Raw genomic sequence first — 23,640 nt, forward strand, 5'->3', positions numbered from 1 at the left:
TGAACCAGTAACTTAAAAATAAAACTGAAGCTAAAACACTGCAAAGCCTCCTTGAACGGGAAAAAATAAATATATATCCCAAGACATGTTTCTTAAACAGCTTCAACGGGTTTGACCTTTCTGTTCCGGCTGTTGTGTGTCACTCAAGGCATTTTCAACTACCTGTGACTCCGAGAAGGTTTATATGAGATGTTCAAGGAGTGGTTTCCGGGGGCCACCCTCACTGCTGCGGAGCCTCCGCAGCCATGCAGGAATTTGAACCCAGGTCTCTTGAGTCCAAGTCCAACACATAACTGAGTTTAACAAACAAAGTATTCCAGGAAGGTATGAAAGAATAAAGACTGTCTTGCACCCTTCCTGGGAAGAATAGAAATGTTTCTGCTAATGTCACAGATTTCTTTGGTTGTAGTTGGAGGTGACAGTAACTTTGTTACTCACAAAAAAATAATACTGAGAAACAGGAACAAATATTTTTAAGGCCTCACCATCAAGACTCGATGGGTTACATTTTTACAGAAACCGTTTTCACCGTATGGGGAACAATAGATTGTTTCCAGCATGAGTGTATGACATTGAAAGAGTTCCTACTTGGTGTGGATTGTGTGATGTTTACTCAACCTGTCACCCGAACGGAAGCTTTTCCCACACTCCATGCATTTGTACGGCTTCTCTCCTTTGTGAACCATTCATGGGAACAAAGGTGATCCCTACGACTGAAGCTCTTTCCACACTCCAGGCATTTATAAGGTTTCTCCCCAGTGTGGATTCGGGAATGGACAGTAAGATGACCACTCTGATTGAAGCTCTTTCCACATTCCTGACACTTAAAGCGTTTCTCCCCTGTATGGACTCTTTGGTGTCTAAGGGTCTGGGCTGACTTTAAATTTTTTTCCGCATTCAGAGCATTTATAACATTTCTCCGCCATGTGAGTTCTATGGTGTACAGTATATTGATTTCCTCCTTCCGTTTGAAGGCCTTCCCACACTCCGAACATTTAAATGGTTTCTCTTCTTTGTGAATGGTTTGATGCACAGTAAGTGCTGACTTTTGGGAGAAGCTCATTCCGCACTCCAGACACGTAAAGGGCTTCTCCCCCGTGTGGGTGCGTTTATGTTTAATAAGATCTCCACTCCAAATGAAGCTCTTCCCACACTTCAGACATTTATATGGCTTTTCTCCTGTGTGGATCCTTTGGTGGCTGGTCAGGATATCATTGCAACTGAATGTCTTCCCACATTCTAGACATTTATATGGTTTCTCCGCTGTGTGAGTTTTTTCATGGATGGTAAGGTGATTAGGAGCACTGAATCTCTTTCCACACTCCAGACATTCGTAGGGTTTCTCTCCGGTGTGAATTCTTTTATGGAAATACAGACCACCTTTGCTCCTGAAGGTCTTCCCACACTCTTGGCATTCATAGGGCTTCTCCCCTGTGTGGATCCTATGATGTGAAGAAAGATCACCTTTCCACCAGAAAGCCTTTCCACACTCCAGACATTCGAATGGCTTCTCTCCTGTATGTACGCTTTGATGGCTAACAAGGAATCTTTTCAATCTAAAGTTTTTCCCACATTCCTTGCAATCAAATGGTTTCTCTGTGGTGTGGACTATGCGATGAGAAACAAGGTCTCCACTCTGACGGAACGCTTTTCCGCACTCCACACATTTGAATGGCTTCTCCCCCGTGTGGATTCTCTCATGGGCAGTAAGAAATGGTCTCTCTCTAAAAGTTTTCCCACACTCCAGGCATTCAAAGGGCTTCTCGCCTGTGTGAATTCTCTGATGGGATATCAGAGTTGCGGTACGGCTGAAAGTCTTTCCACACTCAAAACATTTATATGGTTTCTCCCCAGTGTGAACTCTTTGGTGGATAGCAAGGCTTGTGCTCCTGCTGAAGGTTTTTCCACACTCCAGACATGTAAACGGTTTCTCCCCCGTGTGAATTTTCTCATGGCGATTTAGGTCTGATTTACAGGCAGAGGTTTTCCCACGCTCAGGGCCCTCATGGGTTCCCTCGCCCTTGGATGTTTTCTGAGGGACTTGGGCTTCCTCTCGACAAGCAAAAGGTTTCTCCATCTTCTCCTCGACTTGTTCTCCTCCAAGTTTCTTGTTTCCATCTTGATTCTCAAAAACCTCTTTGGCCTCTGAACATTCACCCTTTCCCTCTGCCGTTTGATGGCCTCCTCTTTTGTTTCTGGTTTCTGACATGATTCCTGTCAGGAGAGGAACCTGCCAGAAATAAAGTATGGATCAGACCAGGGGCCCAATGCGAAATCTGCTCCACTCCTCAGCCAGGAGGGGTTTTTTTGTTGTTGTTGAGAGTTCAAGAAACCTGCTTAAATTTCCAGTGAAAGGCATGGCCGGAGGGCCAGCTCTCTAAAAGTCAGGATTAGCCCCAGAAGCCCCTCCCCTTTTCTCCAGTCTGCTCAAGCCCCACCCTCTTCCAAAGATGACCATCCTTCACTTTTTAAGGAGAGATGGGCCATAAGGGTCGGATCATACTTCCGCACTATTAGGGAGCAGGCAGGGTAGGTAGGACTCGTCAGCCATGGAAGGCAGCCCATCTAGGAGAAGGAAAACTCCGATTTCAAACCTCCACTGCCTTGTGGCTATATCCACTCATGGAAAAGGCTTCAGGAGTTACCCTCGAGGCAAAATCCGGTGCTGGAGTCCTGAAGGCAGTTCGTGTCGTTCTGCCAACTCCTGCGACGTTGCTGGAACCAGTTGTATTGGCTCTTGCCTTTCCATTGGATCATTTCAGCAATGTGGAGAGGGGGGATCTGCTGCTTGTGTAACAGCCTGTCCTCCATATTATTTTACCCAGGTGTCATGCTCTGGAGAGGACACTCCACCATTCAGAGCATGTTACCATAGTCTCTCGAGACTGAAGGATGCCTATGAGTGCAATATGATGTAAACTATAGAGGCAGATTCATGAGAATTAGTCCGTGGCCATTAATATCCATTGTTGTGCATGAAGTCCCACAACAGGCATGCACAGGGGAGACAAGCAAGAACTTGCTAACTAGCAGCCATTTGCTGCTATAACTTAAATTATTGCAATTATGCCAATATGCCTCTGGTTCATGTATAGTTCTATGCACCTCTATCGTACCTCCAATTATTCACCTTTGTTCTTAGCCCATTGTAGCCCAGGGATGGGAACTTGAGTAGGCAGGACCCACTGTTAAGTTGTACTTAATTTTCAGCAGGGAGTCGACTTGAACTCAACTCTGTTTCGTTTTGTTTTCAATGACTTGGACTAGACTCGCAACTCGGAACCCACCCAACCACTCCCTTTTTGGGGGGGCGGAAATAGCTTATTTTTCATAGGGACTCAGATTTGGGACTTGGGACTGAAGACTCAGAGTCAGGACTTAGGACTCAAGTCCCAGAGACTTGCCAGCTTCCCTGTTATAACCTTTCCTTATGAGGATCTTCTCCAGCTCTTTTATAATGTTGATATCCATCTTACAACTCTACATCTTCCTTTTTTAGATGTTTTGAGCAGAATTGTGCATATAGAATTCCAGGTGTGACCATACTACAGGGCTACTACTCCCTCCCACTAGAGGCCAACCTGGCCCCATCTTTCATGTCCTTCCACCAACAGGCAAAGACCTTTCTCTTCAGGCAAGCCTTTCCTCCGTGACTGGCTGCCTGGGTGGGGTTTTAACATGGATCGTTGTAGTGCCTTACTGCTTTAAATGTGTTTCTGGTGTTGCTTTTGTTTACCATTTCTTAGTGTGGTATCTGCTTGATTTTTTTTTTAGTATTTGTAGTTATTGTTTTTAGCTTTAAGTACAGTAGTGCCTTGCTTAACGAGTGCACCGTTTAACGATGAATCTGCATAGCGATCTTTTTAGATTGCTAATGCGATCGCATTGCGATGTTTTAATGGGCAAAACACCACAACCATTTTCACGCGGTTTCCTCACTTACCGAGGGCGCGAAAATGGTGGCGCTATGGAGGATCTTCACTGAACAATGAGTTTGGGCCCCATAGGAACACATTAAATGAAGTTGAATGCTTTCCTATGGTTTTTTCCATTCTGTTTAGCGATGTTTCCTCATAGCGATGATTAATCCGGAACGGATTAACGTCGCTATGCGGGGCACCACTGTACTGTATTGTCTTTCAATCGCATAAACTACCTTGAGTTCTTCTCAAAAAGAAGCCAAAAAACAAATAATAGTAATGATAATAATAGTGGCGATGCTCAGGATGATATAATCATCTTGGAACTGCAGAGCTGGATGGGAGCATATGGATCGTTAAGCTCAGCTCCTGTCAAGGGAGGCACCGTGGGGGAATCAAACTCCCAACCAAACCACCGAGCTATCCAGCAATTCATTCCAGACTGGCAATATTTGAATATTTGTTTTCTCTGTTTGTTCGCAGCCAGTATGATGATGACAGTTTTTTTATTTTTTTCTCATTTAGAATGTATTTTTCCTTTATTTATTTATTTACAACAGCCATATACTGGATTGACATTTTCGCTGGACTATCCATCGCTGGTAAAAACCACTCCTTAACTCATTCACTTACCTTGACAGCAAACACCAACAACATACAAGCATGGCCCCCAAACCCTTATCTTGCCCAGTCTCTGTCAGCTGTGGATCACCTCTGCATATGGATGAAGCTGTGATTGATTGATTGATTTTGCCTCAGTATGCATCACTTTACACCTTGCTTGCACTGATTCTCATTTGCTCTTTCACCATCCATTCCTCCAGTTTCAAGACATTGTCTGGGAACTGTTAGCAATCGGTTTTCTTTCTCACCTTCCAGAATAATTTTGTGCCACCACCAAGCTTGGCCATTGTGCTGTTTTCTCTGTCATGTAAGATGGAATTTTAAAAGCATTGGCCCAGATATAGATTCCCCGGGGAACTGGTTCTGCAGAACCAAGTTGCTACTTTTCCTGCCCGGCTTTCTCTTCTGTATTGTGATTCATCCCAAAGTGGGCCCTGGCTTCTCAGTATTAGTGCAATGCAGTGTACTTCAAATGACCGTCTTTGCAAGGCAATTTTCTAGGTTTCTCGAGAAAGAAATCCTTATAGATCCACTTTCTTGCTGTTGCTTTGTCTCTGGAGATTTTTTTAGAGGGGGCATTTTTAAAGGCTTGTTTCAAAGCTACATAAGGGACAAGAAGTCTTGGTAGGTAGGGTTAAGTTCTGCCCCTCTGGGGCAAATCCTGAAACAAAACAATACCATCCTCCCAGAAAGAAAAAAAAATATACATCAGATTGGACTGAGGCTTGAATTGTCTGGTCAATGGGATAAAAATATTTTAAAAACCCAAAATCTAAAATAACCAGCACTGGCCCAGATACTTTTCTCACTGCCACACATCCCTGAGGGACTGATTCCATCTTGAATTGGCTGCACATCTTTTGTCTTTGCTTAACAGCAATTCTAAGTAGGCTACAACAAGTTTATAAGGTGGTATGAAAGGATGAATTGTTTGCCGTAATGGCAGATGACTATTAAAATACCTCCATAATTTGATCTGCTTGCTTTATGCCATTCTTGGTTTGATTTCCTTATTATTTAGTTTTTGCTTTGCTGTTTTGTGTGTGTGTTTAGTCGTTTAGTCGTGTCCGACTCTTCGTGACCCCATGGACCAGAGCACGCCAGGCCCTCCTGTCTTCTACTGCCTCCCGGAGTTGTGTCAGGTTCATGTTGGTTGCATCGCAGACACTGTCCAGCCATCTCATCCTCGGTCGTCCCCTTCTCCTCTTGCCATCACACCTTCCTAACATCAAGGTTTTTTCCAAGGACTCTTTTCTTCTCATGAGATGGCCAAAGTACTGGAGCCTCAGCTTCAGGATCTGTCCTTCAAGTGAGCACTCAGGGTTGATTTCCTTTAGAACTGATAGGTTTGTTCTCCTTGCAGTCCAGGGGATTCTCAAGAGCCTCCTCCAGCACCACAATTCAAAGGCATCAATTCTTCGGCGGTCTGCTTTCTTTATGGTCCAGCTCTCCCTTCTGTACATCACTACAGGAAAAACCATAGCTTTGACTATTGGGACTTTTGTTGGCAAGGTGATGTCTCTGCTTTTCAAGATGCTGTCCAGATTTGTCATCGCTTTCCTCCCAAGAAGAAGGCGCCTTTTAATTTCAGGGCTGCTGTCTCCATCTGCAGTGATCATGGAGCCCAGGAAGATAAAATTTGACACTGCCTCCATATCTTCCCCTTCTATTTGCCAGGAGGTGATGGGACCAGTGGCCATGATCTTAGTTTTTTTGATGTTGAGTTTCAGACCGTTTTTTGCACTCTCCTCTTTCACTCTCATTACAAGGTTCTTTAATTCCTCCTCACTTCACTTTGCTGTTTTATTCTACAGTATTCATACAGATCAGATTGTTAACTGCCCTGAGTTAGTGCCTCACCTCACGCTACTTGGGCAGTATAAAAATTCACTTAATTAACCAATCAATCAGTACCAAAGACCTACATTCTGTCACTGCTTAGAGAAAATAAGGATATGCCATATGAAAAAACGGTAGGGTCCCCCCCTACTCTGACTTTAAAAAGCTGTAGAAGGAGTAGTATGTGCAAGCATTATAGATGAAAACAAAAGAAAAAAGAGAAATGTGGTGGCACCTTAAATAAGCGACTGACATTTATTTATTTCAAATATTTTTATCCCGTCTTTCTCCTTAAAAAGAACCCATGGCAGTCCTTGTTTAAGTCACCCAAGTGGTGAATTAAACAAACGAACAATAAAGACTGCAATTGTTGTAAGCCGTCCAGAGACCTTTGGGTAGAGTGGGCGGCATATAAATTAAATAAAATAAATAAATAAGAAAGCTGGGGCGCATAGTTTGTTTTACATAGGATACATGTTATCTCGAACATCCGACGGTGTGTGTATGTTACCCTTATGTTATGTTGAGTATGCCTGGTGTAATACAGAAGTACAGACACTTCGACTTTTTCGGCTTTATTTTAAAAACGGTTTGATTAGAAAGGGATAACTTTCAGCTTCCAACAAAATGCGCAGCAGCCACAGATCCAACGCCTGCTGCAGGGAAACCAGAAACATTTGTTTGTTTGTTTAAAATTAAATAAACAAATATTCTTAAATAAATTTAATTATTAAATAAAAATTATTTAAAAATCTATTATATAAATGAATAAATAAATAAATACAGTTCCTGCGTTCAGGCAGGAGGAAAGGGCAGCTCTGGTGAGGCGGGGGAAGCGCGCCGGCAGAGGAGGAAGGACCCACCTCCCGCCATTGTCCCGCCTCGGCCAATCAGCTTAGTGCGCCACCCTGTGCCAAAAGACCCTCCTGGCTATGTGGGGTGTTTAGTTCGCTGCCGGAGGCCGGATTTTCCTCCCGCTTTCCCTCGCCTGGCTTTCGCGTCCAAGGCGCGGCCGCCGCGATGCCGCTGTACGAGGGGCTGGGGAGCGGCGGGGAGAAAACCGCGGTGGTGATCGATCTGGGCGCGGCCTACACCAAGTAAGGCTCATAGAGGGCTGTGAGGGGGCGGCGGGGGCCGGAGGGCCCTCCAAGGGTCATCGATCCCGACCCGCTGTCAGGCAGGAACCGTAGAGGGAGTCCCTGCCTTGATCTTCCTCTGACTCCCGACCCGGTTTCCTAGATCAGAGGGGCGGCGGCGGATTCTCCCCACGCGCCACATCCCTAAGTTTGAGTGCTTATTGATTTAAAATATTTCTATCCCGACTTTCTCCTCAAATAAAGAACCCAATGTGTCTTACAGCGTTAAAAGACAGCGGGTCAATGGCAGGTGGGGGGATCGTGGGTCAGGCCGAGCAAGCCTCTTTCTCGCTCTTTTTTACAAAAATCAAACACCCGTATACACCCTGCACATGTGAACCGTGCTTCTTCCGTGTCAGAGTGGCGCGGGAGGATCCTGAGGAGTGCAGGGACAGACCTTTGAACGGAAAGACCTTAGTGGAGTTATTATTAGCACCAATAAATGTCGACAGACATTATTTGTAACCCTTGCGCTGCAGTGTAGACATTCCCCTCTTTGTTATCATCATCATCATCAATCATTATTTTGTTAAATGTTTTTATCCTGCTTGTCTTCTATGTTCTTATACTCTCCTGTCTGGTTTTAGCAGTCCTTGTTCTGTTTTTCATCCAAGAAAAGCTTTGGGTCCGATGGCAATTTTTATATATATTTTAATTGCATTTTAATTGTTCTGAATTTTTATTGTATTTTAAATGTTGTAAGCCGCCCGGAGACCTTTGGGTAGTGTGGGCGTCATATAAATTAATTAATTAAATAAATACTTAAAGCGATCAACAGTTAGTAACAGGACCCCTGCCCAAGCCCCCCTTCCGCGGAAGCTGAAAAACGCGGATAATAGCAAACAGTAGTTTAATCCTGAACACTGTACATAGCAGGGTCTCTGGCTCCTTCTAGGGGCCAGTTCTGCTAACTTCAGCTTTGGAAATATATACAGTATATTTCTAGGATTTTTCTTTGAGTGTTTTCAGACTGTGGATAAGAGAATCAATGAATGTTGACCTGCAGATACTGAGGTCCTGCTGTATACAAATCCAAAAAAGAACTAAACTTCAGTCAAGGTTTTTTGAGATCCTTTTAAGGGATACAGTTAATCCCATGGCTGGCCTCATCTTTGCTGTCTTATCCCAAACAGGCGAAGACTTTTATCTTCAGACAGGCTTTTTCTTAGTGTCTGGCTGTCAACAAGATTCCCAGCTTCCTTAAGATGCCATTATAAATACGGTGAAGAGTGTAGGATTTTGCATTCAAGTTGAGGAAGAAAAGTTATTTATTCCCTTATAGGGCAGTGGAGGAGATAACTTATAGGCCAGCAGAGCTGTTTAATCTTCTTTGCTGCTTTTCTTTTCTTTTAAAAGGCTATGGGAGCATTCACATTGGATTTGTAAAACTTCTTCAGACTTGTGTGCATTGGAGATAAATCAAATGGACCCAAGAGTTTGGCATTTTAAGACTCTGAAGCACAGTTTGTTGATTAAGAATATGAGATTTAGTTTGGGAACTCAAGGATTTATATTTTGAAAAAGAAACAAAATGAGAGCTGTTGAATTTTTAAAGCAGATGTAACGTTACAGAGCACGCTCTTTATGTGTTGTTTTAGCATGTATTTTGAGCTGTTCCTAATTTAACTTGGCATATAACTGGCCAATCTGAAATTCAAGCTGACGCTAACTGGAGCTCAATTCTGCCAGTCCAGCCTATTTTGCTTCGTTTGTTTTAATGGTAAATGTGTGTTTTATTTAATTCTCCAGATGTGGCTTTGCGGGTGAAACCGGACCAAGATGTGTTATTCCTAGTGAAATAAAGAAGCCTGGTATCTCAAAGGTAGATTTATATTTAAAAGTAAAGATATATTGCAGACCGTTTTATAAATATTAAACATTGATCTCGAGACCAGAAACGTGTTCTGGTGTATTTAATGCTTTAAAGGTGTTATAATGGATCTTGTGCTAACATTCTTTATTTAAAATGTTTGTATATTGCTTCCCATTTTTTAAAAAATTTAAGCCATTTATACCACATTTCAAGCTGGTAAAACATTATGAAAGCACAAGAGTACTTACAAAATTGCAAGGCTGTAAGTTGAGATGTGAAACAATTCAATCTATTGTTGTAGGTTTTTTGGGCTGTTTGGCTGTGTTGTTTTGCCTGTCTCTGTGGCCGACATCTTCAGAGGATAGGAGTTAGAGTTGTGGTTAAGGTCATCTGCTTTTATTAATACAGGATTATAGTTGTAAACCACCCAGAATCATTCTTTGCATTAATGGGGCAGTACATCAATCAATTAATTACATACATACATACGCCGGGTAGGTGGGGCTCGTCAGCCATGGAAGGCAGCCCATCTAGGAGAAGGAAAACTCCAATCTCAAACCTCCACTGCCTTGTGGCTATATCCACTCATGGAAAAGGCTTCAGGAGTTAACCTCGAGGCAAAATCCGGAGCTGGAGTCCCGAAGGCAGCATGTGTCGTTCTGCCAACTCCTGCGACATTGCTGGAACCAGTTGTATTGGCTCATGCCTTTCCATTGGACCATTTCAGCAATGTGGAGAGGGGGGATCTGCTGCTTGGGTAACAGCCTATCCTCCATATTACCTTACCCGGCCTTCATGCTCTGGAGAGGACACTCCTCGATTCAGAGCATGTTACCATAGTCTCTCGAGACTGAAGGATGCCTATGCTACATACTTGCATACTTGCATACTTGCATACTTGCATACATACATACTTTATTTATTTATTTATTTATTTATTTATTTATTTATTTATTTATTTATTTATTTATTTATTTATTTATTTATTTATTTATTTATATGCTGCATTTGAAGGGACTCAAAGTGGCTCACAACTCTATATATTGGGCCTCCATATCTTCAGGATTTCATCATCTGCAGGGGCACTCCAAAATGACACCCTGTATATACCATGGTCCTACTGTCTTAAAAAATTACATTGTTTCTGATGGGTTCTTCTTTTTTTGCAGCCTATCAAAGTCGTTCAGTACAACATTAATACAGAAGAGTTGTATTCGTATCTGAAGGAGTTTATCCACATGCTCTATTTCAGGTAGGGGATGCCTTTTCAGTGGAAAGGTGGGCTTTGTGCTCTGCAGTCTAGAACTGCCAATGTACTGCCTAGGGTTTGATGCTTCCGTGGTGAAGAGACTCTGGGGGTTAGAAGTGGCTGGCCTCAGCACTGAGCCAAGCTCGTTCATGTTCAGTTCCTGTTTTAACACCAGCGGGAGTCTGTCCTTTGGTAATGCATGAGAGGTCTGGCTTGCAGCATTTTTCAACTTGTCCATTATCCAAGAGGCAAAATTAATTCACCTCTGCACTAAGGCTGGCAGGCTGAATGAGGCCAGGGTGGGAAGGCATCTGACAAAACAACAGAGTGTTGTTGTTTACCAGGAAGAGACAATCATAACAACTCTTTAAGTAAGTGGCCTGAAATACTTCAACAGGTCTTCTGTGAGTCAGAGAATATCGTTAGTTTTTTTTAAAAGTTCATAAACGTAATAAAAAGCAAATTCAGGTTACAGCACCAACGTAATGTACGTTATATGTAGTTTTAAAAAATCACAGGACCATGAGTACAATTACACAAGTACCTGCTCCTAGTGTAAATGAGTTAGCGATCATGTGAGTATGAATAATTTTAGAACAACCAAAACAGCATTTCAGAATTTGTTGTTTGCAAACTGGACTTCATCCAAACGGATACAATTATTTGTATTAATAAATATAACTGTATGTTTCCTAATAAATTGGCCTTCACACAGAGGCTTCTTCTGGGCAAAAACACAGTGCTTCTTCTGCAGTTCTAGCCATACCCAGCTCTTAAAGAAAAGAAAAGCAGAAATAAGTGGGAAACTCACTTCTGTGCCAGGAGAGATCCGTCTCACCTTGTGCATTTTTCCCGATCGCCTTTGGCTTGTGGGTTAGTGATATAATTTGGTGCTTGTCCATTTGGAAGTAAGCCCCGCTCTATTCCGAGGGATTTACTTCTCTCTTACTATGTGCATAAGATTGCCGTCTTAAGCTCAGAAGTTGCAGTAGAACCCACGTCCTCTGGGGTCTCTGAGTAGGGAATGGATTTGTATCCCCAGGTAATCTTAGCTTTGATTCCGCTTTCTGGTCTCATGCATTAACTTTTTAGGCACCTGCTGGTCAACCCTCGTGACCGTCGTGTTGTGATTGTGGAGTCGGTGCTGTGCCCTTCCCATTTCAGAGAGACCCTCACAAAGGTTCTGTTCAAGTATTTTGAGGTAATGGATTCCAAGCATCTGCTCCGGCTGGCATTTGGAGTCGTTGTTGATTTTTTTTCTCAGCGCGCTGGTGGGAAAAGCAATGGCTGACTTTGACTGGGGTTTTTAATAGCTTCTGCCTTCGCTGTTGAATGTCTTCCGGAAGCTTGCATCTCGATGCAGGCTTTATGGGGGAAGTATCATCGTTATGACCTTCAATGTGAATTTACTTAAATTAATACCTTTGGCTTAGTAAGTGGAACAGCTGCTGGGAGAGCAAGTTTTAATTCCCACGTGAGGTATGAATTTGTTAAGAAATATAATCCAGCCTAGATCAGTTTGCTTGCTTCAGTAGTGCACATGGAGATCTCGTTCAGTTTTTAAATTATTTTCTTGACTAGACAGGGGTGGCAAGAACATCTAAATGAAACTGGTTGCTTTGGTGCGCAGGCAGAGGGTCCTGTGTGTCAGAACGCTTGTGGATGTAAAGGAACATTAGGCTGCGGAAGCAAAACTCTTGGCATCTATAAAGAAACAAACAAGAGCAGTCTCTACAGGAGAGGGTAATTATTTGTGAGGCTAGCGAAAAGTCCCCCCCCCCTTTTTTTGGATGACCCCCTCCCAGAATCCCCCAGCCAGAGATGGGTTGTCAAGATTTGAGGATGAGTGCGAGACCTTGTTCTCACTGGAAGGGCAGATCCTGAAGCTGAGGCTCAAATATTTTGGCCATCACATGAGAAGAGAAGACTCCCCGGAAAAGACCCTGATGTTGGGAAAGAGTGAAGGCAAGAGGAGGAGGGGAAGATAGAGGACGAGATGGATGGACAAGGTCATCAAAGCGACCACCATGAATTTGACCCAACTCCGGGAGGCAGTGGAAGACAGGAGGGCCTGGCGTGCTCTGGTCCATGGGGTCACGAAGAGTCGGACACGACTTAACGACTAAACAAGTGAGACCTTGTAAAAGGTCATGGTATGAAAAAGGTTAGATGTTGGTGGGGAACAGGGCCTTTTCAGATGTCGTTGAACTCCGTCATCTATTGCCAATTACTATGGTGGCTGAGGCTGATGGAAATGGCGCTGGAGTCCCATAGCACCTGGCAGGTCCACCTGTCTTCCATCTCTGTAAGAACAGGCTTTCGGTCCCCTGTTGCAACTTCCAGTGTTGCTTGTGGGCGCTGAGATGGACCGTGGTCGTTGCAGCGCACGGCTTCCTGCCTCTGTCTCTCTTCGGCAAGGAAGAGGGTGCGCCTGGGCATGCATGCACCAAATGGAGAACCCTTGGCCAGTCCCATCTTTTCTGTTCTGCAGCGTCTTTTGATAAAGAGGAGTCCAGACACAACGGGAGTAACAATACAAGAAGTCTACCGAACATTTGTTCGGATTTTCTTAATCAGACGTTGTGGAAAAAAAGATTGACTAATCATGTGAGGAGCAGAGCCTGTTCCGCCTGCCTCGTCACATGAAAAGTCATGAGTCTGAAGCAAAGACAGCTTGGAGGCTCCCCGTAGGCTTCTGAACCTGACTTTATAGAGGACAGACTCACATCTCAAGCCTCCATGCGTAACAGCAGTTCCGAGTCAAAGCAGATGATCTCCAGCCATGCATCTCTGGCAGAGGACCTTTCCTGGCCACTGTATTCATTTAACCAGAAATGTAGAACCTGGGCTCTGTGTTTTAAGGGCAAAATAGACACTGCCATTTTGCAACTGATTCGGTTGGTCACCTCTGTGTTTTCTTCTAGGTTCCTTCAGTGTTGTTTGCCCCAAGCCACCTGATGTCTCTCCTGACCCTTGGCATCAACTCTGCTATGGTCTTGGACTGCGGTTATACAGAAAGCCTGGTGTTGCCTGTATCTTTTTCCCCAATTTCTCTCCCCCCTCCAAACACAAGTCAGGAAAAAGGAAACTCATTCTGTTACCATGTGATCTTACAAAGCCATCCAGAGTAGCTTGTGATTGCAGGGTGGTTGCACAATGGTCTTGGGCTTGTTCCCTTGGGATATTTTTAATGAAGCAGGAGGTAAATATGCCAAGTAAATTACCAGCTCTGGTTCAGTTCAGTCAGCATTCTGGGGCTCCAGCATTTTTAACTTTTCACAATCAGTTTTCTGTTCATCTTGTCCAAGGAGTCCGAAAAGATTTGTCTTTATCGTTAAAATATTTCTTTGGCTTCTTTTTTTTCTTCAAGCAGCCCTAACTCAGAATAGTTTGTGTACTGTATTGCTGAAAACCTAAACGTCTTCCTTATAAATTAAAAGTTCCAGATTTGAAGCACTGCAAATGGGGCAGACATTCGTAGTACAAATTTGTCTCTTATTTCAATATGACTATTTTTTGTTTTAACCTTGCACTTTTCAGAATAGGTCTAGTAAACAGTGCTCAGGTTTGGTCCTTTGTGTGAGCAATCTCAGGACTGAAACATCCTTAGCGACCTGCAGGTTTACGAAGGCATTCCAGTGCTGAACTGCTGGGGTGCCCTTCCTTTTGGAGGAAAAGCCATCCACAAGTAAGTGGACAGCAAGCAGTTTTGTTGAAGCATTCAAAAGACTTGAGCCCTGGTCACACGAGGGAAATGTTCTCTAGTTATCCCCTCCCCCCCCCATTCGTTCATTGCTTTTTCCCCTATTCACTCGATGCACAGTCAAAATTGAGACATTTTCTTGGCCATCGGTGTAATTGTGGGACATTTTCCCATCGCCAGAAGGATGGTGTTATTTTGTACCTTTTGTTACCATTGCAGTCTTTATCGGGATTGCCTGGACGCACCCCCTGACCCTCTTCCTTCCAGAATCAAAGTCTGGAAGGTGGCTGCCGCTACTGCGGCACACATATTAATTTGTTTTAATTTTTTGTGCATGAGGCATTGATACGTTGGTAAAACTATGTCACCAGGAGACCTCTGCCATTACGTTACTAGAGAGTAATAGTTTTCTTTATTTGTACGGGAAGATCCATTGGTATGCCAATGTCACGGGGGCAGGGGAATGATCTCCAGTACTGCTGCTTGGATCTCCCAGGTCCACTGTGTGCAATGCGTTTCTGCAGGAGCAGCCAGTGCAACAGAGGGACACTTTCCTAAACGGAAGCCCCTTCCCGATCAATGTTCCCTCTAAGTTTCAACCCTGCTGGGCAGGGTCCTCCCCCCCTTTGCACAAGCTTCCCCCCCCTTGGGGTTCCGTTGTGACCGGAACAAAAGAGGCCGGAAACTGTTCTTGGTGAAATAGACACAAAAGCTAGGTGTAACCATTAAGTGTGGGTGGGTGCATTAGATGAGTTGAACAAGAGCACTTTTGCTAAAGCCCTCCCTTGATTGCCATCCTTTAGAGAGTTAGAATATCAGCTGCTGGAACAGAGCACTGTGGATACCGGAACCAGCAAAAGCCAGAGTCTTCCCTCGGTGATGGGTAAGTTGCCGTTATTTGAACCAAGAAAGACGCCTCTTGTTTCCATTAAGTTCAATTGAAATGTCCTTTATGGATTTTTATTAGATGTGAGAAGTAATAAAACATGCTGCTTATATACTGCCCCATGGTGCTTTAAGCACCCTCTGGGTGGTTTTCAGTTCAATTCTGCAGGTCACATATTGCTTCCCTTATATGAGTACTCAGTTTATCAGCTTGGAAGGACGGAAGGCTGAGTGAACCTTGATCCGGCTACCTGAGCCCGTTGGGATCAAACTCTGGTTGTGAGCAGAGTCTGTACTACAGTTTAATCACTGTGCCACTGGGCTCCTGGTAGCTTTTTGTACCTCACTTAATAAATGAAAACTTATTTATTGCCAACCCTGGGCATGTTAGTTAACTTAGGGAAGAGGAGAGAATTTTCAGTGCTCTTGATTTATTCCATTATACAGTCTTGAAAGCAAAATGTGACTCTGATTCTGCAGAATCTCAGTAGATGTGTCCTTAAATATAGAGTTCCAGACACTAGGGTTCTTTCAGGGGCCAAAAATCCCACAAGGAAAGGTCTGTGCTGGTTTCTTAACTCAAGCTAGTGGTCCTCCAGAAGTTACATCCTTACTGTTTACAAAGGGTAACATTCCAGTATGATTTTAGCTAAGTCTTTCTCATCATGCTGAGTGTTTGAATCCTGTCAGTTCTACTTCAGCTGGACCGAAATATTTCTTGTTTTTCCAGGTTCTGTTCCAGAAGAAATTGTTGAAGACATAAAAGGTAACCTTTTCACAAGAAAAGGCAGAGTTTTTTTGGGGGGGGGGGGGAACCACATGGGCCAGTCAGCTTCCTCCATTGCAATGACTATGGATACATTTTTATTCCACTTTTTTCTTCTGTGAGCTCAAAAGTGGCATCTTCCAACTTCGTCCTCAGAACAACAGCACTGAGGATACAGAAGATGGAACGTCTGAATTTCTTAGGATGCTGCTCCCGGAATTGACCAAGATTTCCATCAGGGAGAAAGAAGCCTGGGAAATGCAGCAAAAAAAGTCATTTAAAGATAGGCCTTTATCACCTCTATGGCTCTCTGAGCTGGCTGGATAGCTCAGTGGTTGAGGTTATCTGGCTGCAGAGCCAGAGGTTCGGGAGTTGGATTCTCTCCCTCCCCCTGGTGCCTCCTACAGAGAGAGCCAGCCTGGGTAGCCGTGGGCCAGCTGCTCAGTCCCAAGGCTGCCCCCTAGTGGAAGGGAAGGGTAATACGCTTCAGAGTGCTCTATGCCTAGAAAACCTTGGAACGGGTTGCCATAAGTCAGAATTGACTTCTTCATCACCATTATCATCTTAAAACTGCAGAGCTGGAAGGGACCCTATGGATCATCCAGTCCAGCCCCTGTCATGGAGGCACTGGTGGGGAATCTAACTCCCAACGCTGATGCCTAAACCACTGAGCTGTCCCATAAAACCTTGTAGGTCCACAGGTCTTCCATGGCATACAGTGATGATGGTGGTGGCGATTCCCTGTCCCTGTTATGTTGGCTTTTCAAGAAGAAGGAAAGGGTTCCTGGGAATGGCAGAGGCTCATGTGAGCCACAAGGTATCTTGAGACAGGTAGTCCTTTGAGAGGCTCCCTCCATACAGCCTAATGGGCAGTGAGACTACCCATCCCATGACCCTTTGCCACGCCCAGGCACCACCAGGAGCTGTTTCCTTTTTAAAGGCCCATACATGGGTGACAGCATGCATGGAGGTGATTAAAATTCCTCTTTAAGATCCTGGGGGTTTTTTGACTGCATCTCCTAGGATTTTGCCCCAGGGGAATTCTTGGCAAATTTTGGGAATTGCAGCCCCAGGGGATTATCAGTTACAGGGGAGCAATCAAAACACGGTCTTTTGTCTTTTTCCACAGTTCGCACTTGCTTCGTGAGTGACCTCCAGCGGGGACTGAAAATTCAGGCAGCAAAATTCAATCTGGATGGCAGCACGGAGGTAGGTGAGGAATAAGAGTTTTCGGCTCCCAAGGAGATGTTTCTCTGATGTAAACAACCTCTGTTTGACCTGATCCAGTGATGATCCTCTGAGAACGTTCATTCCATTGCAGCGTCCAGTTCCGCCTCCGGATGTAGACTATCCGCTGGATGGGGAGAAGATCCTGCACGTGAATGGAGCAATCAGGTTAGCCATATGAGAGCGTTGGGGGTGGGGGTCTTATAAGAGGACTGAAGTCATTTCCCCCTCTTCTTCTGCCCGTCGGCCCTCCAGTAAGAATTCTACAAGGTGGCTTTTCCATTTCACCACCGCTCCTCTTGGGATGTTTCTCACTGCGCAGGAGCAAAGTGTACAGAGGTAGGAAACGTTTTTCAGGCTCCTGGCCACCCTGATGGTCCCAGCAGCTGTCCCTGCTAACTCCAGTGGCCAAACAGGAAATTAATGCGCGCATCAGGTCCATCCGAAAAATGCTTCTGATCCTGCGTTGTTCTCTTAAAGATTTAATGCCTTTCAAATCAGTTGGAACATGTAAGAATGGGCTCAAGCTAAAAGAAGCCAGAAAAAAACTTCTTAACTGCTAGAGCAGTATGACGATGGAACCAGTGACCTTGGGAGGTGGGGAGCACTCCAGCACTGGAGGCCTTCAAGAGAAAATTGGACAACCACCTGTGAGATCTGTTGCGATTTGGGTTCCTGCCTTGAACAGGGGGGTTAGACTCAATGACCTCACAGGCCCCTTCCAACTCCCTGATTCTGTGATTCTATGTGGGAAGGAACGGGCGTTGTATTCCAAACCCCTGAAAAGAAACGATCCCTTGTTCTGTGCATGGGTTACTCAAAACCTCCTTTTTATTTCTTGTCAACAGAGATTCTGTTGTTGAGATCCTCTTTGAGCAGGATAACGAAGAGAAATCAGTGGCTACTTTAATCCTGGACTCCCTTGTCGAGGTACCACAACTCCTGTTGTTTGCTGTTCTGCTTCTAGCCGTAAAACCCTGCCAGCAAGGAACTCCTCGCCCAGATACACTGTAGGGGGGAGACTCGTCCTCGTTTACTCACCGAGGGTTTCAGAACAGTACGTAGGGTGAAGCTTAGTGATTAAACCATAAACAACATTGCTTTTGAGAATCACTGACACACAGAGAGAGCATCTGTGCGTAGTGAATCTTGCTGAATAATAAAGCACGTTACTCTTTTGGTGGCTCCAGGTGGAAAGTTCCAAAGTTACATCTTACACAGGAATGCATAAATAAAACGATGGCAGAAAGCAATTTTCAACAAGATAGTTTTTCTCTCTTTGGCTGTTTGGATGACATGATCAGGAAATGTTTACCTGTTGTAAACACCTCTGTTTTGACCTGATCCAGTGAATGCAAACTCTCCAGATCTGCTCACATGCCCCAATAAGGACCCCCCCCACATGTTCTTGCCCCCCCCCCCGTAGCATAACGCTGACCAGCATACCATCCACACATTGATCTGCTCTTTAACTACTGTAAGAGCACATCAAGCCGATTCTGTATAATTTACACTGGTTACCAGTTGCTGTCTGGGCCCAATTCAAAGTGCTTGTTTTGACATATAAAGCCCTAAACGGCTTGGGCCCTGGATACCTCAAGGACCGCCTCCTTCCATATGAGCCTACCCGGCAGTTAAAATCTAGCCAGGGGGCCCTTTTGAAAGAGCCATCCCTCAAGGAGGTAAGAGGGATGGCTTGTAGACAAAGGGCCTTCTCGGCAGCTGCCCCCAGACTATGGAACGCCCTCCCAACTGAAATTCGCCTGGCGCCGACACTGATGATATTTCGGCGCCAGGTCAAAACCTTCCTGTTCCAGAAGGCTTTTAATTGAAATAACATTAACTGTGGGTCTTAATGATGGCAATTTTAATTGTATTTTTTAATTGTATTTTAACTGTATTTTAATCATTTTATTTTACTGCATTGAATTTTAATTGTTGTAAGCCGCCCAGAGACCTTTGGGTAGAGTGGGCGGCATATAAATTAAATAAAATAAATAAATAAATAAATAAATAAATAAATCCCTAGGCAATGTTTTCATGAGGGTGGCTGCCGATCCACTGCTCTGGGGTTTCCCCCGCCCCTCACTCTCCTGTTAACCGCCTTCTCTGGACAAGTGAAACCTGGTGAAAGGGATGAGGAGACAAACCACAGTCCATTTGCTCAGCAGCGGTTAGGAGAAACAGGAGATTGTTCTGTTGCAGGCACATGAGGAAGTTAGCCCTCAGTTAGCCAGCTTCCTGTGCTCTTAAAAAGCCCAATTTAGCCCTTAAGGGACTGAAGAACATAAGAATACAGTGGACCCTCGACTTACAGACGGCTTGACTTACAGACTTTTCGAGTTACAGACTTCTCTGGCTGCAAAATTTAGATTCGACTTGCAGCCCAGAAAAAAAAAACAAAATGGAATAAATAGAATAAAAACCACTGGCTATGGGATTAATCGGTTTTCAGTGCATTGTAGGTCAATGGAGATTCGACTTACAGCCACCATTCCAATACGGATTAATTCCTTAAGTAGAGGGTCCACTGTACCTCAGGTGCTCAAATTTTCTGCATTTTAATACTATGCAGTTGTGGGGTGTTTTTTTTTTTTTAACAGACAGGGAACATTGCTAACTAGCCCAAGGATTCCAAGCCTGTAACTGTGCAAGAAAGGGTGTCAGAAACCATTCTCGGCTTGGAAGCCCACTTCGTTTTTCCCTTCAGACCACAACCCGTTGGCAGACCTGACTCTCAGGCGGCTGTACGGTGGCTTTTACTTTCTCGGTGGCTTCACGAAAAGCTCCCTCCCACCTCTCTTTTTTCCCCCTCTCAGTGTCCAATAGATACGAGAAAGCAGTTGGCTGAGAACTTGGTGGTGATCGGCGGCACCGCCATGTTGCCCGGGTTCCTGCACCGGTTAATGGCGGAGATCAGGTACCTGGTGGAGAAGCCCAAGTATAAGGAGAGGCTGGCCTCCAAGGCCTTCCGCGTGCACACCCCGCCCGCCAAGCCCAATTGTGCGGCTTGGTTAGGAGGTGAGTTTGAAACAAGTGGGAATGCACTTTGGGGGGTGGCGGGGGCCCTGCAGGGCTTTGCGCTTCCCGTCTTCAGCTGTTACCCAGTCCTCGTCCTCCTCCTCCTCCTCCTGCGGAGACCAGTCTGTGCCCTGAACGCAAATGAAGCCCAGATTTGCTTGCACCTGATCCCTGCGCTTCATGGCATAGGTTAAACTGCTGCACTGCAGCCCAAACTGTGCTCACAACCCCAGGGTTCAATCCCAGGGAAGTCGGCTCTAGGTTCACTCAGCGTTCCATCCTTCCAAGATTGTTAAACTGAGTCCCCAGCTTGCCGGGGGTTGTGGTGGCAACGTGTCGCCTGCATCATTAACTTGTAAACCGCCCAGAGAGTGCTTGAAGCGCTATGGGGCAGTGTATAAGCAGCACACTTTGCTTTTTTGCTTTCTTCCAAAGTGTGAAGGGTGACATGCATTGTCCTCCTCTTTTCCTCACAACACCTCAAGGGCAGTTAATAGGTCAAAGGTCCTTTCCTAGCGGCTAGGAGGCTTTTAAGCATTCCAAAAGACATCCTTTTGTTTTTGGGTAGCCCTGCTTTCATTGCCAAACTAGCAGGTGCTCAGTTAATCAACTACATTTGGTATTAATAGTAATAACAATGTGCCATCAAGTCAGTTCTAACTTATTGTGATCCTTTCCAGGGTTTTTCAGATAGAGGGTACGGTATTCAGAAGTGTATTACCATTCCCTTCCTCTAGGGGCGCTCTGAGGCTGTGCAGCTTGCCCAAGGCTACCCAGGCTGGGTCTTTTCCCAGAATGCACAGTGGGGGATGGAACTTCCAGCCTCTGCAGCCAGAGACCTAAACCACTAAGATATCCAGTCAACTACATTTAGTATTGGCAAGAACTATTATATGTATCTTCAGAGGTATTGATCCAAGACTCAAGGATGTGTTGGAGAGGGTGGTGTAGTGGCTAAACCACAGTACTGCAGTCAAGACTCGGTTCACAACCTGAGTTCAATCCCAGGCCGTCTCAAGCTTGACTCAACCTTCCATCCTTCTGAGTTTGGAAAATTGAGTACCCAGCTCACTGGGAGGGCAACATGTAGTCTGGATAACTAAGTTGTAAATCACCTAGAAAGAGCTTTAAGTACTATGGAGTGGTATACAGTGGTGCTCCGCTTAAGGATTACCCCGCTTGACGACGAATCCGCTTCACGGCGATGTTTTTGCGATCGCAAAATGATGTTTCAATGGGCTTTTTTCACTTCCTGACGATCAGTTCCCTGCTTCTCGAACTGATTCTTCGGGTTTTCAGAATGGCCACCGGCTGCTCAAAATGGCTCCCCGCTGTTTTTAGGAGGCATTTTTCGCTGCACAGGCACCCAAAAATGTCCGCCCTATGGAGAATCTTCGCTGGACGAGCAGGTATTTCGCCCATTGGAACGCATTGAACGGTTTTCAATGCGTTTCAATGGGCTTTTTTATTTTGCTTGATGAGGGTTTTGCTCTACAGCGATTTTGCTGGAACGGATTATTCTCGTCAAGCGAGGCACCACTGTATAAGCAACACGCTTAGCTTACTTTTTTGCTTTGCTTTAAAACAGTGAGGGGGTACAGTGGTGCCTCGCTTAGCGAGGTTAATCCGTTCCGGATTAACCCTCGCCCAGCGAAACATCGCTAAGTGAACTTTAAAAGCCCATAGGAACGTATTAAAACTGATTTAATACGTTCCTATGGGCTTAAAACTCACCGTTCTGTGAGGTTCCTCCATTGCGGCGGCCATTTTGGATGCCTCGTTAGCGAGGCAAAACAGTGGTCGCCATTTTGTTTTAGCGGCGGCCATTTTGGAACCGCCGATCAGCTGTTCGCTATGCTTTGATCACATCCGCGCGATCATCGCATAGCGAAAACAGCCCATAGGGGCCATCGCTGAGCAAACGCTCCGGCGATGGCCCGCAACCCCTCGCTATGCGGTTTCATCGCATAGCGAGGCGCTCGCTATGCGAGGCACCACTGTAATTAAAATAAGTCAACATTAACTAAGATGTGAGCAACTGTAACCTCAGTTGGACTGCTGCCTCCTACTACCATCGTGTTGGTTGTCCTACGATTATTCTTTTCTACTTAAAAAAGGGGGCATTTTGTTCCACGTCGCAGGTGCCATCTTCGGAGCCCTCCAGGACATCTTGGGGAGCCGTTCTGTCTCGAAGGAATATTACAACCAGATGGGCCGCATCCCAGATTGGTGCTGCCTCAACAACCCTCCTTTGGAAATGATGTTCGATGTGGGCAAGACGCCTCCACCTCTGATGAAAAGAGCCTTTTCCACAGAGAAGTAAACATCTGCCCCAACCAGATGTTCTGTTCACCTAGTGGCGTGTTCTTCCTTATTCTGTTTTGAAATGTCAGGACGGTGATGAAGATGAAGGCTGGTAGTCGGATAAACGTCTAGAGCTGAATCCTGGGTTAGGGGCGAGATCAGCCACACTGACGTAAAACAAAGCCCTAGCAGTACAGTTATTTATATGTACAGTCATTGCAGGATGTTGTCCCAAGTCTGCAACCTTTATTATTATTTAAAGCTTTTAGAGATAGGGGGAAAAAATGAAACTGAAATATCCTGTGTAACGTTTTCCGTCAAACTCAGTGTAGCGGCTAAACTCTTGTTGCTTTGCTAGAGTAGGCCCATTGGATCAGTGGGGATTGAGTGAGTCAGCTCTGCGTAACTCCTCTGTAAGTTCCATTGATTTAAAGAGGCCTACTCAAGTTGTGCCTTAGTGTGTTGAAATAAGTTGCAACTAGAGTAGGCCCATTTGAATCAATGGAACTTACAAAGGACACACTAAATCCTTGTTGTTGATTCCCTGGACCATCTCTATTGCTGCTTGTGACACTTAAGGGTTTTGTCCAATGTGTCGTTTCACATTGTGGCTGATTAAAGCATGAGAAACAAAACTCCATAACGTTGTGTGTGTGTCTCTTTGGAAGTCTGTTGGAAAAACACCACTGGCCTTGTCAGATGTGTGGAAGCAGGTATGTTCTCAAGGAAGACTGATATATGTAAAGGTAAAAGGTAAAGGTTCCCCTTGACATTTAGTCCAGTTGTGTCCCACTCTAGGGGGTGGTGCTCATCCCTGTTTCCAAGCCATAGAGCCACCGTTTGTCCAGAGACAGTTTCTGTGGCCACGTGGCCAGCGTGACTAGACGAAGAACGCCATGACCTTCCCACTGAGGTGGTACCTATTTATCTACTTGCATTTTTACATGCTTTCGAACCACTAGGTCGGCAGGAGCTGGGACAAGCGACGGGAGCTCCCTCCATCACGTGGATTCGATCTTACGACTGCTTGGTCTTCTGACCTTACAACACAGAGGCTTCTGCGGCTTAACCCGCAGCGCCACCACGTCCCTTGATATATGTAGTCCTTGCCATTTTTGAACACTCCATATCCCCTCACCGATAGGTTCCACAT

The 23,640-nt window shown here is 45.0% G+C and overlaps 2 protein-coding genes across 2 annotated transcripts; one reads left to right on the forward strand and one right to left on the reverse strand.

Moving 5' to 3' along the window:
• Window positions 1-218: 218 nt before the first annotated feature.
• Window positions 219-3,573, reverse strand: LOC110091695 (uncharacterized). Its single transcript, XM_078384042.1, has one exon. It carries the CDS (start codon window positions 2,207-2,209, stop codon window positions 614-616), a length of 1,596 nt encoding a protein of 531 aa, XP_078240168.1. The 5' UTR covers window positions 2,210-3,573; the 3' UTR covers window positions 219-613.
• Window positions 3,574-7,300: 3,727 nt separating this feature from the next.
• On the forward strand, window positions 7,301-23,130 carry ACTR10 (actin related protein 10). Its single transcript, XM_072986852.2, has 13 exons — window positions 7,301-7,480; window positions 9,269-9,341; window positions 10,502-10,584; window positions 11,674-11,782; window positions 13,506-13,613; window positions 14,202-14,269; window positions 15,088-15,167; window positions 15,900-15,935; window positions 17,065-17,144; window positions 17,257-17,330; window positions 18,011-18,092; window positions 19,982-20,183; window positions 22,325-23,130. Exons 1-13 carry the CDS (start codon window positions 7,404-7,406, stop codon window positions 22,504-22,506), a joined length of 1,254 nt encoding a protein of 417 aa, XP_072842953.2. The 5' UTR covers window positions 7,301-7,403; the 3' UTR covers window positions 22,507-23,130.
• The last annotated feature ends 510 nt before the right edge of the window (window positions 23,131-23,640 follow it).

This window comes from Pogona vitticeps, chromosome 1, assembly GCF_051106095.1.
Source record: "Pogona vitticeps strain Pit_001003342236 chromosome 1, PviZW2.1, whole genome shotgun sequence".
In the NCBI taxonomy this organism is placed as follows: domain Eukaryota; kingdom Metazoa; phylum Chordata; class Lepidosauria; order Squamata; family Agamidae; genus Pogona; species Pogona vitticeps.

Bases quoted from the DNA above. Each gene is read 5' to 3' on its own strand.
- ACTR10 (XM_072986852.2), top strand. From the start codon at position 7,404: ATGCCGCTGTACGAGGGGCTGGGGAGCGGCGGGGAGAAAACCGCGGTG. The intron at 13,614-14,201 runs GTATCTTTTTCC...AGCGACCTGCAG, and splicing joins CAGAAAGCCTGGTGTTGCCT to GTTTACGAAGGCATTCCAGT. The intron at 17,145-17,256 runs GTAGGTGAGGAA...ATTCCATTGCAG, and splicing joins ATCTGGATGGCAGCACGGAG to CGTCCAGTTCCGCCTCCGGA.
- LOC110091695 (XM_078384042.1), bottom strand. From the start codon at position 2,209: ATGTCAGAAACCAGAAACAAAAGAGGAGGCCATCAAACGGCAGAGGGA.